Source organism: Centrocercus urophasianus, unplaced genomic scaffold, assembly GCF_019232065.1.
Source record: "Centrocercus urophasianus isolate 14NV4802_14NV808 unplaced genomic scaffold, USGS_Curo_1.0 seq_13, whole genome shotgun sequence".
Taxonomy (NCBI): Eukaryota; Metazoa; Chordata; class Aves; order Galliformes; family Phasianidae; genus Centrocercus; species Centrocercus urophasianus.
Genome location: NW_024884475.1, coordinates 17,284,678 through 17,300,033, shown reverse-complemented (window position 1 = coordinate 17,300,033; position 15,356 = coordinate 17,284,678). Strand labels below are relative to the sequence as shown.

General features: G+C 43.4%; 1 protein-coding gene across 2 annotated transcripts in view; it reads right to left on the bottom strand.

Annotated features, from left to right (window-relative positions):
• The window catches only part of STIM2 (stromal interaction molecule 2), a 59,544-nt gene extending 46,940 nt beyond the window's left edge, over positions 1 to 12,604 (bottom strand). Inside the window, exon 1 of one of the 2 annotated variants that reach the window (XM_042812038.1) lies at positions 12,325 to 12,604. In XM_042812038.1, the coding sequence (XP_042667972.1) occupies positions 12,325 to 12,514 (190 nt within the window). In that variant the 5' untranslated portion in view covers positions 12,515 to 12,604. The remainder of the gene's footprint in view (positions 1 to 12,324) is intronic. The other variant, XM_042812037.1, reaches the window with a different exon arrangement.
• Between the last annotated feature and the right edge of the window lie 2,752 nt (positions 12,605 to 15,356).

Sequence of the window (15,356 nt, the reverse complement as noted above, 5' to 3'; positions counted from 1 at the left end):
GTAAAATGAACATAAAACCCCCCCCCACCTTGTTTCAAGAAGTGTCTAAGGTTAGATATAAGATTACAGTTTAAGGTCAAATAATGCCCTGAAACAAGTTGGAGGTTCCTCCAAGTCTTAAACATTGCTCCTAGAAAAATTTCTGTATAGAGCTGAGTGTACACTTTCATCCCTCTTTACACCCAACAGGAATCCAACACTGAGTTAGTCAATGGTGTGATTCACATACCCAAACAGGGTTTGCTACCTCATAAGAAACTAAGTTCACTCTCCACATCTGTTATAGAAGGAGCCTGGATAACTTGGATATCAACACCTCAAGAGGCGTAAAATGAACATAAACTTTAAGGACAGAATTCAAGTAACAGCACGAGAAAGCACTTCAAGAACAATGGGCCCCTACTTCTACAAATTCAACAGTGCTAAACAACAAATAAAATTATTAAGCAGGAAACCATGTACAGTAAAGTGTATCCAAGTACATTTTTTCCATCCTGAATGGCCTGAAACACCAGCTCCTAAATGCTACAGTACTCTCCAAGTCCAGTACAGCACCACTAGCTCTTGGCATGACCAGCAGCCAGGCAAAGAAGCCAAGGAAAGGGTGGCAGGCCTACTGCTGGAGATACCCAGTGTGCAAAGTACCTGGTTACTAGGTCTGGCTGCTTGCCTCTGCCCCAGACCCTGGACTTCACCAGAAAGCATCCCACATACTTCTAACCCTATCTGGAAGCAACACTAACAGCAAAGCCTTCTGCATGATCTGACAAATGCAAATACTCCTTTGCCTACTTCCTCCAACAGAAAAAGCAACCAGGTAAGAGGTGAAGGAGACCTGAAAGCCACTCTTGGTGTGACGCTGTAACAACAAAACACAATTTCTGATCACGAGAGAATTAATTAGACCTCTGTATTTGAATAGAAGTTATCTTTAAAATCTTTCAGGTCAAGAAAAAAATAGCTGAGGTTGATTTCATTATTACAACTATTAATTCAAATGAAGTACAAGCAGAAAATGACTAACAATGAGTAAAAATCAAGGGGTTCTATCTCTTTAACAAACCAATAATTAGAACTCACCCTTTGAAGCAACATGCATTTATCACAACTCTGAGATAGGCCAAAGAGGAAGTGAGTTTCAAAATATTTCTATGTCAACAAGAAACTTAAGATCATCGGGTAATGCTGTTCACAAGTGAACACATCAGAGCCAAAGGCTCGTTATTCATGCAAGTATAAATTCATTCAAATATGAATAGAGCTATTTAAAATTCTTGGACAAGACATTAGGCAGAGGTAAATATTGCTCTTTTCCTAACACTTAGAACTGCAATACTTCGACGACTTCATTATTAGTATTGGTACCTGTACTCATCATCACTATGAATGTCACAATTCACCTTGTACCACGCTTCCAACTAATGCTTACTTCACATACAAACATTAAGAAAATACCCAATAAATATATTATCTTTTAGGAAACCACAGGACTAACAGCCTTGTATGGTTTAGTTCCAAATGATACAGATTGCACTATGTATTCAAGTTCTTAAATTCACTACCAAGCCTCACAAAAGGGGCTTGGAAATACCCAAACAGTTGTACAAATGGCAGCCTCCATGGTGATCACAGGATACACGCCTACTGTTGATTTCTACAGCAGTTTAGAGTCAATGCTTCTAATTCCCATCTATATACAAGAAGTACCAAAGAACCTCATACATAAAATTGTATTTTCCAAAGTACTGAACATAAAACTTGTTATACAAATCATAATTGGAGCTCTGCCTTGATAACGAAATAAATGCTCCTTCCCTCTATCAAGTCTTTTCCTACACTCTTACTAAACTGACCAGAACTAAGTGCCTCCTTATTGTCACTGAGAGCACAATACAGACTTGGAACAACAAATTGTATTTTTGTTTCAAACAAACACCGTGATTTCATTAATGACGTGCAACACATCCTTGTTACCAGATGAATTTCACTTCCACTTTCATTTTTAATGTGCACAGCACAATAAAAAAGGCAGTGTGAACTACACACATTCATGAAATATTTCTATGAAGTAGGTTTTCAGACCAGAATACACGCCAAGATCAGATGGTGTATAATCAATGAATATAAAGATGTTATAATTATGAAATAAACAATAGAGTTTGGCAAAGCAGATTATGATAAAAATAAGAAGATAGAAAGCTTACCCATGTCCTGGGCTCGCTTATGAAACTCCAGCGGAGCGGATCTCCAGAAGAGATCCTTCCCCACAGGTAGTCAGCTCTTAAATGGGTCTAGGAGAGGTGCAGCCAGGCTCCACCCCTTCCGGCAGCACAGGAGAATTGCCTTTACCTGTGCTCCCAGGGCTGCCTCATTGCTCACCTCAGGAGACCAGAGGTTCAGGCCATGATTCAGCAGTTCCCATACAGATGGTTTAATTGCTTCTTGTACAATTGTGAATGTTCCAAATGAAATTATTATTTTCATTCTCATTAGCTTCTGAAACCTTTTCAGAGGGGGGAAGGACAAGACACCACAAGATGTGCAAAGTTGTCATTCCTCAACATCCTGCAAATAAGAGTGGCTGGGGGACATTTTAAAAATATAGAAAGCAATTATTTAGGTTACAAGACAGTGATTGTCTTGTACTTTGGCTTCTGCAAGCATGTTAATCTGCTGCTGACAGCTTTTTGGACATAGGAAATTATGAACAATAAAGAAAATAAAAAAGAAAAAGCCACTGTAATTCTATTATCCTCCAGCTGAAAAGAAAATTCAGCTTTAACATACCACTTAGGAGACCACAAACCAATACAAATCAATGGAAGAAAAACAGTTGAATAAAATTAATTTACCAAGTCAGTGCCAGCAAAAATTCCACAAGACAATAGCCTCCACTTCAGAACATCTCTCCAAAAATTTACCATATGAATTATGACACAACATACAACATTATGACATTCTACTTTGAGCATTTTAACCTTATACTTTCTACGTTAGCAATCACTTTAAGCATTTGCATAAAACAAAAAATGAAATGCCAATGGAAAACAGCAAGCATTTGCCAAACTGTCTCATCTCAAATAACATAGCCAGAATGCGTTTCCTAGTTTAATTCCAGCTCTTCAGAGAGCACACCTCTGCTCCCCTTCATCCCTTCCAAAAAAGCATGGGGCAGGTGGGATGTCTATTTCGAACCTAATTTTCAATGAATGCCCCAAGTCTTTTATCATGAGAATAACTACCATCTAACTACCTACAGTTGCCTCTTATGATTACAGACAGGTCCAGCACATCTTCAGCTACAGCTCTTAAGACTTGAAACCCACTGGCTTCTGTAGTGCCCATCCTCCAGCCTCTTAGCCTTTATCACCATGCAACCTTCCTTCCTTTGCTGCCACAGCTCTTGTTCATTTGACCTTCACTTCAACAGTTTCAGCAATTATTCCAGCAGAAGATGTCAGTTTACTCAATGGAAGTCACTCGGAATGAGGAGCACAGGCTGGAGGACTAACACATATTGGCTTAGGCTCCCAAGGAAGTATGGCTGCAGGCAGGCTTTTTAAAACCAGAGAAACCTGACGCCTCTTCATACAAAAAAAACATACACTCAAGAACTCTGGTGAGCTTTATCCAGACCTTTTTTAGTTTTACATACCCTTTCACAAATAATAATGCTATATCTACTATTTTCCTTTCTTCGTAATTTGCATTATTTCTTTCTGACCAACAAACAGGCTTTTTCCACAGAACAATCCACAATTACTCTCAAAATCAAAATTATAACAGCTTATAAGAGATCCAGTTACCAAGTTAAATGCAATTCAAGTTTTTACTTTAGGGCACGAAAGTATCCAGTTGAGTAAGTTCCCCCCTCCTTTTTTCCCCATTCCCAAGTTTTTTGTTGGCTTTTGTTTGTTCCCCCCCCCACACACACACTCACATCAGACGCAATCTCACATCTCATCATCCCAACATGCAGCCATCAATTAATACCTTCAGAGATCCACATGCACAACAGCAGTTTATGCCAGGTCCCCCTTCATCATTCTGCTGCATACCCAACTTCCACTCACCTCTGAGCTGGTGCTCCATTTATTATCTACTGCTTTGAAGTTGCATCATTTTCATTCCCATTAAAGTTAACATTTTACCTACAAATGCATATCACACTTAGAGGAGATTCCAATTTTTATTGATCTCATCACAGTCAAAGTTGTGTACAGCACTTCCATTTTATTGAAATAGGAAGTCTTATATTTTACAACATCAAGAAAGTTAGTCTTGCCTGTTGTTCAGAGGATGCTAGAAATAGGCAAACAAAGCAGCATAAAACAACATCCAAGTGCTTTGAGGACAAAAAAAGATACTCCACAGATGCATAGCTTCTTCTAGGAAAGACGCTTATTAAATAAAGGAAACAAACCAGTTCTACTTGGATTCATTATGAGAAATACTAGAAGTGGCAAACCAAATGCATTTAGAGTTCAGACTGTATTTCTTATTTCAAGTTGTTAAATACCTACAGCTCAGTCAGAACGGGCAATGTCTTCATTATCCAGTATTTACAGAATCACATTTCATTAGTTTTGCCTTATGCAACTAAGTAGTTAGGCCAAGCATGTGATTTTGGTTTTGAGCAATGAGCTCTCTCATACAAACAACCGGTAAAAACAGAGTGAACTCCTGAAAGAAAGGCTTAATTCCAAAACAGAAAACATAGCACACATAGGCTTCAATTCAAGTGGACAGCAATACTTTCTGACAAGGCTGCTACCTTCTCACAGATGCTCTTGTGCAGTAGTGCAGTGAACTGAAGTGAGGACCTGATCCTACTGGGGGGAAAGAAAAAGCACCAATCTCCTATGCAGTCCATTCAAAAAACTAGCTCACCTCCAGCCACAGTAACATTAGGGAAGAGGTCAGGACAGATAGAATAGGCAGGGAAGAAGAGAAAGCAACAAGCAAAGGAACAAGCAAGAGTAGGTACTGAAGTCAGTTTAAATCAACAAAAAGCGACAGCCTTTGACAGCGACAGTCACTGCCTGCAACACAACCAAGGAAAGACCAATTACAGGGACTACGTTTCATAAGACCAAAACAGACATTTCAGATGCAGCGCTAGATTGCAATCCCAGAGAATACAGAGCGCAGCTTCATACATTTAAAATCAAAGGATTCCTCTAATAGTCTCACTCAGTTGTTACAGCAATATCTACAATACCCTCCCTATGAGTACTCCAACAGCGCTTTGGGAAATGTAGCCAAGGAACATGGAACAGATAGAAGAAACTGAGACAAACAATGCTCTCGAAAAAGTACTGATAAAGTCTCTCTCTCTTTCAAAAAAAAGATTGGGAAGACAGCTGCCTCAGTGCATTCCACTTGCACCGAAAAAAAAAAAAAAAAAAAAAAATCACAGAGAAGGATGTTTTTCCTTCATGTCACGTGGTATATTACTAGAGCTACACAATACTACATAGTCTAATTTTTGTATTTAGCAAAACAGTAAGCCATACTTAGAACTAAAAAGGCAAACTTTCATTTTCATATCAAAAACATTTAAATCTAGGCAATGAAAAAAGTCAAAAGTATTTTTCTTACAGGCATATGGTGTTACAGTAAGGGGTGATCGTGCAACCTTCTATATATAGCAATCTAGAATTAAAACCACACTAGAAGGAAGTCTCCTACTCGGAGTGATTAGCTTTGTTTCAAAATCACAGACCACATGGCTTGGGTGGTTTTGTTTACTTCTTAACAACATCATATGCCTTGCTTGCTGTTCTTCAAATACTAGAAGGCATTTCAAATTCAGATAAAGCAAACCAACCTTGTCATTCTCAGACTAAGTGTGGAGAAACAATATAAAATATTTGTATATGCTTTAGGTTAGGCACACAACTTGAAAATTTACTTGCTTACTGAAGCTTGGAAGGGTGTCCATGAGAGGAATAAGTTTCAAGTAAAATCCTATGGTTGAGACAAAGCATCAAAATATAGACAAAAGTTACTTAGAGAATTTCCTAGTGAAGCTCATTGAATATATTTCAACATGCAAACAGATGGCAGTATAAATATAAAGCATTTACTGAGCCATTCCCTGCTTCATAAAGCGCTACAGATGCAGAAAAAAAAACACGAGATGTTAGCAAGTTATTGATGACAAATCTCAATGGCAATCAGGCTACGGGAGTTATTAATATTAAGATTAAAATAATGTTGGTGTTAAAATTCTCTTTCTAAATAGCATATTTGTCTTGCATAGAATTCTTGATTTTAACTAATCTGATGCAACAGAAGAACAGTTTCTTTTCAGTGTAGCATTCTTGAATGAGTGAAATCCTTTCCAGCTAACAGACTCTTCTCTGCTTAAAACAACAAAGCAAAAAGGAGAATTCACACCACACCTCATTGTATGGAAAACTTACTGTTTTAAGCAAAAACTATCCCAAATATAGAAACCTAAACTGCCTTCACCAGGCTTTTATTCAGTAAGAAATAATATTCGAATTAATACATTACTGAAGTTTGTGTTCACTCTTATACGTGGCTTTAAATCATTGCATATAAACCTCTGTTTGCTGCTGATCTCAGTTTTAGAAGCAGAGCACATGACAGTTTCTTACAGAAGAATAATTAGCCACAAAGAAAACAAATCAAGTACTAAAATTTTAACTGGAGACAGCAGCAGAGGGCTGGGCTGCCGTCAGTTCTGAGGCGCTTCACAACACAGAAGCAGCAGGAGGAAACAGAACGTGGGGCCTAGAGGAAAGGGATCAAAGTTATCTTCCCTATAAATTCTGGTACTGCACAAGCTGAAGTTTCGTGCAATGCCCTGCACCTCAACATCCGCTTCAGGTCAACTGAATTCCTGCAGTGCTGCTCGCTGTTTGCAATGCAAGCTACAGCAATGCCACTCCCCTCCAGCACTACACCCAGGAAGTCCCAAAGAAGCAAAGATTCACCTGCAGCAGCACCAGGGGTCTTCATGCGGGAGACATTCCCTCATGAGCTATATAACTCATAACACAAGGCTAAGATGTAAAAAGCAAGGCCAGTGGTTCTCACCGGCCAGGTAAAATTCTGTTGAGCCAACAATTCCATTAATGAGTTTTTTGTTTTTCATTTTTAACCAATCTGCCCGGCACATTATTTTTTATTTCCAAAGCAAATTTAGGCAAAACTCTGGAATACTATTGATGATACGGAATTAAATGTTCCTCTAACAAACCCCTGATAAATACTGTGTTTTTGTGATTGGAAGGAAAATGAGGAAGGTCCAAAAAGAGGAAAAAAAAAGCATTAAAGAAAGCAACAAACAGTCCTCAGTCAAGTGTGCAGCGCTCACTGAAATCAAGCAAACAAACACAATTTGCGTAGCACCCAGGCAATGAGTGCATTCCATTTATGCCGATTCTAAAGGAGAACTCTGCATTCTCGTTGTATTCACCTCCCCCTCTCAGAGATGCAAAGATAGTTTCCGCGGCAACAGGAAAGCCTTCACAGTATCCAGAGGCAGTAGAAAAGCAACTTAAGTAATGACTGGGAACTCACCTATGTTTTGAAGATGTTTAGGTGCTCATTTTATAACACCACACAGTGATTATTTACCCTCATCACAAACCCTATGTGGTCAAGATAAACATCTGAAATTCCTGCATTTTAAAGAGCATTTAACAGGTGCGATGCAGTAGACTAATCCCAATGAAGACTGCTCATACACCAAAGTTTCCACACCAAGTCCCATTACATAGCACGTCTCTCACATAAAAGATTTCTCACTTCTCTGGACTTCTAGAAAATGCATTCAAACCCACAGACCTCTGAAGGCTGTGATTCTCCTAGCCTTTCCACAGCACTGCAGCTCTTTACAACATGATCCTCCACATAGAGCTGACAGACAAGAGATACTGAATTCTAAAGGACGTACAACGTACAGCAGGCAAACTAAAATCAATTACATATCACAGAATTGTAAGGGTTGAAAGGGACCTCCAGAGATCATTGAGTCCAACCTCCCTGCCAAAGCAGGTTCCCTACACCAGGTCACGCAAGTGACACACACAGCCTCTCTGGGCAGCCTGTTCCAGTGCTCCGTCACCTCACTGTAAAGAAGTTCTTGTGCACATTTGTGTGGAACTTCCTATGCTCCAGCTTCTGGCCATTTCCCCTTGTCCTGTCTCAACACAGCTGAAAAAGAGTCCATCCTCGCCACTCTGCCCCCCACACTTTAGATACTTATAGACCTGGATCAGTTCCCCTCCCAGTCTTCTTTTCTCAAGGCTAAACAGACCCAGTTCACACAACTTTTCTTCACAGGGGAGATGCTCCAGGCCCTTCACCATCTTTGTGGCCCTCTGCTGGACTCTCCAAGAGATTCCTGTCTTTTTCGTACTGGGGAGCCCAGAACTGGACACAGTATTCAAACTGCTTACTTCATATAAACTTTTTAAAAACGGAACTACATTTTTCAGTGTTTTCCATAGCAATAGTGTCATTGTGGGAAATCTTAACACTGCAGTTTGCCTCTGCCAATGGGTCCGGTTGCCATCCTTTGACAGATGCAAGGCAGTTCAACGCAGTTTGGATAGCTCTTTATCACAGAGGTTAGCTAGAAGAAAATGAGTCATGCCTGGGTTGCGTAGGAGTAGCTAGCCTGAGCCGGTTAGGAGGTCCCCAGAAAAGCAGAGATTTCTTCAGAAAGCTTACAGCTGAAAGAGCAACTCAAAAACCTGCTGATGGAGCAGTGATACAGAGTTAAATAACTGTAGATAAGTGCTCTGTGATGCAGTCAGTAACCACCAGCTTGAGGTCGGCATCATTAGTGGACAATGGACTCCAATTTCTGTCCTCTCAATAGAAACCACAGGACCAGATCGTTAAGGGCTTAACTACAAACATAAAATAGAAGTAACAGAAAAGAACAGGCTTGGGATACTCAGTTTTTGTCACTAGAAACAGCAATCATCCTTAAAAAGCAGCCTGCTGCTGAGGAAGTGACAGATCTCACAGTTCCATTTTATAAGACCAGGACATGCCGAAAGACTCAAAGATCACTTTGCTACATGATCAAAACCACTACACTCTGTACTCCTCCACCATAGGAAGCCTCACACACAACCACACTAAGTTCCTAGGGGATTACTCCAGCTAAAGAAAGGTCACTGCAGCAGTCCCACAGTCACCTCAGGATGCACATACACGGACGGCATGGCTCGTCTAATGACTCACTGCCCTTCTTCCCTCTGCTGACCCACCCGCACAGCCATGCCCCCTGCACTGCTGCTAGCCCTTAGAACGTACCATGAAAGAGTCCGATAAGAAATCCACTGGTTTCTGTTGCCTGCATTTCCTTTCACATTCCTTCAAGCTAACACAGCAGCAGTCATCGCCACACTGAGGAGGGAAGGGGCAAAAGGGACATGCAGCAGAAAGGGAGCAGGGCCTCTCGCTACTTGACAGCTCTGGGCACAGGGATGAGCATGCCTGCTCAGGATTATTTATCATGCAACACACAAATCTTTCAGTAACTTTCAGAAAAGTGGCTAATAATGCTGCTCAATATTGCAGAGCAATTTAGTTAAAGTTGAATAATAATAAAGTTGAAGTTTATTCAGTGAATAAACAGAATGTGAAAATCCAAGGTTATCTTCAGGACTAGAACAGGTGATCCCTTCACTTTCTACCATACTGTAAACAAGCAGTCTCAGAACAAACATAGGACACCTCTCAGTACACCATTTAGTGCAAAAAGACTTACAGATCTGATTTTCTTAACTACGACTTGAAATGTAAATGACAGCTGTATATATGTTACAAATTGCCATTTAAAAAGGAAGCATACAAGAGACAACAATAATGATACAAATTAAGTCTTCGAATACCTAAAAGTATAACTGTTTCCTGGCCATAAAATCAGTTGCATTCTTCTCTGTCATATGTCACTATATCCCTAGATTAACTTTGCCAGTTTCTCCTCTAACCCAGCAAAAACTTTCAGTGACAGGAATTGGTTACACTATTTATGCAATTTAAATGCTATTGGTAAAAGCTTCCCAGATGATACTAAACCTAGATCTCCCCCACTACAACTCACTTCCTCTCAACCTACCTCTTAGCCACAGAGCAGATGGAAAAAGTTGTGGTTTTTTGATCAATACCCTCATGTGAACTATTTCTTACCTATTTAGTAACACAATCCTCCCACAGCCTTTTCCACCACCCAAACACAGCAGCACATCAGTCAAATCCTGAGCCTCTCAGTCCGTGGTACTACTTTCCTCTGTCCTTGTTGGCTTGTTTAATACTCACGACTAGACACAGAAGAGCAATGAAGAACAATGAAATGTTTCAGCTTTTAAAGAGTTTTCTACAATTCAAACTGGATTAACATATCCCAGGACAGCATTTGCTCCTGCCAGCTGCATTATGTTGTTTCTTCAGTTCACAACTATAATTCTGGATTTTTTCCTACAGCTGCACTGACTGTACACCTACACCTTATCTGAGCACCTGATAGACTCCTCCTAGCTTAACATTACATACTTCGTTAACTTTTCCTCTGGATTTTACCTCTTAGGCTGAAAATCAAATTCTATGTGCTTATCTAAACGACTGCTTGCATCGCTCCTAACTTGCTCTCACGTCTGTATGTCCTTTCCTTAGAAGATTAAAGCTATAACTATCATAATCACTCCCTGTACAGTCACAGGATTCTCCCACAACCTTCAGGAGTTCCTCCGGCACTGCAAAGAGCAGCTGGCAGTTGTTTGGGTCCAGCATCAGAGGCAAACACCTCAAGCTATCAGCCATACACCGAACCTGCAAGCAATGAACACTGTTAAAAGCCTCTCCAAGATTTAAACTGATTCTAAGATGGCTTTTAAGCACATATGTTCACAGAATTACAGAATGGCCAGGGTTGGAGGGGACCTCAAGGATCTCCAAGCTCCAATCTCCCTGCCACATGCAGGGCCACCAACCTCCCCCCATTTAATACTAAACCAGGCTGCCCAGGGCCCCATCCAATCTGGCTTTGAACACCTCCAGGGATGAGGTATCCACAACCTCTCCAGGCAGCCTATTCCAGCAACTCACCACTCTCTCTGTAAAGAAAGTATGTTCTCCAGATCAAACTGTTACACAAATAACAAACTGACTCCTAAAGTGTTAGATCCCTCACATGCATTTTCTCCCTGGATACACCGCTGGTGGAGACACCACAGCATTTGAATAGCTTCTCATTGATTTTACAGTCCAAAGTACACCAAAAAAAAAAAAAAAAAAAAAGACTTTTCTCCACCCAAACTGACACTTTTGATTGATTGAGCATGAAGTGTAGACAGCATCAGCACTATGTATAGCAAGAACTGCTTAATACCACCTACAACCCGGTTAATTACGTTTTGGGGGAAAAAAAAAAGCTGTTCCAACACAGCATATTCACAACACCCCTAGAAGAAATGGCTCCTGTCTCTTAGACTGCAGATGTTTGCACTTCCTTAGTTTGCACAGCAAGCCAGCAGAACAGACATCCTCAAGTTCACAAGAGCCCTGTCCTCCAAGCAGACCACTGGTGTACCACTGAAAACTTATAGTTCTAGCAGAGTGTTCTAATACTACCTTCAGCAGAACAGTGGATTTTGTTCCGATAGAAACGCACTGCTTTCTAAAGCAAAGCAGAGTGTATGCCCCCTTTCTCTCTCACCTTCCACACTCCTCCAGGCAGAGGGCTCTCAGAAACACGCTGTAAGATACGGCAAACTTCAGAATGCTCAAGTGCTGCCTGCCCACAAACGCTGCTCTCCTCAGAGCACGGTCTGAGGACCGCAGAGCTTCCCACTACCCACTACAGAACGGCTCCAGGAGGCACCACGACCTGCCGAAACACCATTATTTTCAGTGTTCCACTGCAACTGCTGACTGTGTGCAGGCATCACCATTCGCCACAAGTACAGCAATAGGAACACTGCCGTTTTCTCTTAAAAATAAATAAATAAAGTTATCCTTAGACAACAGCTTCCCACACTTCTCCTTTCCGGAGGAAGGGGCGCGGGAGAAGCCGCAGCGGTGCCCGCAGCCAGACGGGAGGCTCCCAGGCGGGGTGGCTCCGGGGGCACCGCACCCCAGCCCGGCCAAGCCCTCGCCCAGCTCAGCCGGGAAGGCGGTGTCGTTGTGCGGCAGGATCCGGCCCGCATCCTGCGGCAGCTCCGGCCAGGGAGGGGCAGAGCCGCAGTGCCGCCGCTCCGCTCCGCACCGAGGCAGGCAGGCAGGGCGGGCAGCGCGGCACCGGAGCGCGCTCTCCCTTCCGCGCGGAGCCGTTACCTGTTATCTCCGCGGCAGAGGAGGACGAGGAAGAGGCGGCGGTGCCTCCTCGCGCACCCCGCCGCCCGCTAGGCATGTCCGCAGCCTCCAGCTCGCATTCCGCAGCGGCGGCGCCGACCAGCAGCAGCCCCAGGAGGAGCAGGCAGCCCGGCGCCGCGGAGACGCCGCGGGGCGCTCGGCTCTCACTCATTGCTACGCCGCCGTATGAGATGCGGGGGGGGGGAGGAGGGAGGAAGGAAAGGGCTGGAGCCGCTCCGCTACCCGCGCCGCAGTCGCCGTTCGCCGGTCCCACGCCGCCTCCCGCCGCTTCCGGCGGCCAACACCGCCGAGCCGAGCAGGCGACACGTCACCACGCTGTGACGTCACGGGAGGCGGTGCCAAGGGGGGAGGCTGGCGCCGCGCGGGGGAGCACGGGGCGGGGCTTGTGCGCGAGCGGCGGACCCGCGGGGGGGAGGAGGCAGGGAGGCAGGGAGGCGCCGCTTCGCGCCTTGCGGAAGTCCATGCGGCTCTGCGCGGGCGTCCGTAGCGCGGCGACGAGCGCGGTCACCTGAGGGCAGTTCTGAGGGGAGGGAGCCGGCCTGCGTGCTGCGCTTCACCTGAACCTTGATCAGCTAAAAGCACGCGGTACTTGAAAGCAGTTCGACAGCACGTGGAGGTGTTGTGAGGCGTCCGGGAAGCCTCAGCGCTGCTGCAGGCAATAGCCGGCAGTGTCCCCGCCCCGCGGCACTGGTGCGAAACGGCGCTGTGCCTTGACTTCGGGGAAGGGAGTTACAGGGAGTGTGCTCCCGGAGGGAGACGCAGAAACCGGCTGTTAATGTAATTGATTGGGTAATTGTACAGCGCAAAAAGACGGGTATTCATAAAGGGTACACAAAAGAGGCGAGTGCGAACTGGTGTAACTGCGAACTGGCTGTTTGCAACCCATAGAAATACATCAGTAGAATGGATGCGTTGATTCTGGACTGCTGACCACTGCTTTGTGTACAGTGATCCAGGCTGGTTTCCGTCCACTGCTCGCGCAGTCCGTACCTCCCCTATTGGACTGCAGGGGAGTTACAGGGTGCTGTTTGAGAAGCGTCGCTGAAACCAAGGCGTGCTACTCTGATCGCAGCATATTTAGAGTACGAAGGGACCCACAAGGATCCCCCGGTCCAACTCCTGGCTCTGCACAGGACCACGCAAACTCAAACCCTATGAAGGCATTGTCCGAGAATTCCTTGAACTCTAGCAGCCCGGGGCTGTGCCCGCTGCACTGGGCAGCCTGATTCACACCCACTGCCCTCGGTGAAGAACCTCCTAACACCCAGCCTGGCCCTAATAACGAGACAGCAGGGAATCATAAAAGGCAAACCTGGTGGTAGATCTGTGCTGTTTTCTCCAAATCAACTTCTTGTCCTTTACTGGCCTGGAAATGTCTTCCAGAAAGATTTCCTTCATGATCCTCTCAGAGAGAGGCACTGTGTGAGGCTGACTGTCCTGCAGTTCCATAAACTTGCTTTGATGATAGATGTGACATTTGCTTTTTTTTTTTTGCCACAGCTTTTCAAAGATTATAAGATCTGCTAAATTACCCTTGCCAGCTTCTTCAGCATCTCCACATGCGTCTCCTGTCCAGTCCTCTGGACTTGTATACATCTTATTTGCTGAGCTGGCCCGATTTCAGCCTTCCCCTACAGCTTGTAGGCTATTCCTCCAAGCTTTGCTGCCAGGTCTCTGTGAGATCTGAGGGCTGATCTTGGTCGGAAATACCAAGGGAATACCTCAAAGCCTCTCAGGCCATGGAGTATCTCATCCTTTTCCCTTAAGTCACTTCCTCCATTCAGAAGCAGACCCTTGGTTCTCGGGGTTACCACACTTGTAATTAACACAATTTAAGAGTGTTTTCTCTGCCTCTGGATATAACTGAAAGGCTGAAGCTGGTGCAAATGGAGAATGAATGGCAATGTCTGGGTGTTGACATACCTGACTAAGCATGCGGTAATAAAAGGGTCTGTGCTAATGACATCCACATTCGCAGATCATGAAGACCAGCACATCTGTGTGCAGTTTTGCAAGACACGCAGATAAGAAGAAAAAGAGTAATGAACAAATCCTGATGAATCACAGAGACATGATGAAAGACACTGATCCCTATCAGCTTCTAAATGCCCCAAAGAGTCATTACCAAAATCTCCACGAGGTCACCAACCTTGGAAGAATATAGGAGGCGTGGGGAAGACTTCAATCATTTGTCCCTGTATACTTTCAAGTTAAAGGTGTTTCACTATATTTTCTGTTTTAAGTAAAGCAACCTTCCTGTCAGACAGCAGGGATACTTGGTACACTGCTGTCACAGTGTCACACAAGTACATATGTTCATCTATTTTTGCAGAAGGCAAACTCACCTCAAGATCTGGAGTTTAGCCATTCATGTTACTTTCAGCCCTGATCAGTAATAATGGACATGTATAGTTTTTGGTCAGATTTTCAGAATGTGCTTTGCTGTATGGATAACCCAAGATTCTCTTTGGGTCCTGTCTTCCATTGATCTTCAGAGCAGAAAGCTAGGGGGTTTTGTTTGTGTTGTTTTGTTTTAATGGTCTCTGTTTTACTGCTTTGGGTTGGTGTTTCCATCAGCAATTTGCCATCAGCAAGTTCCTTCCATCTTGCTTTGCTGCACACATTGATTTATCTAAATAGAAAAAAAAAAAAAAAAAAAGGAGAGGAAATAATCTTCAGAGTTGCTTAATGCAGTGGTTTCCAATAGATATGTTTGGCCAGTCCAAAAGGGCCCTGGGAGCAGGTTTGAACAGCAGAGCAAAATAGAAAAAAATAAATATATGTTCTGCTCTTTGGTGCTATTTACAGTCTTTCCACATTATGAGAATTCTCTGAGTGCAGATGAAAACTCAGAAGGAAAAATATCAACCACGTACAGAAACAGATGAGAAAGAAACTTGGGGGGCAAAGCAAAGTGCAGACTGAAAAATAAATGAAGGAAGGTCAGATAGATTTAAAGATAAAGCTAGAAGCAAAAGCTTGGGTATAAATGA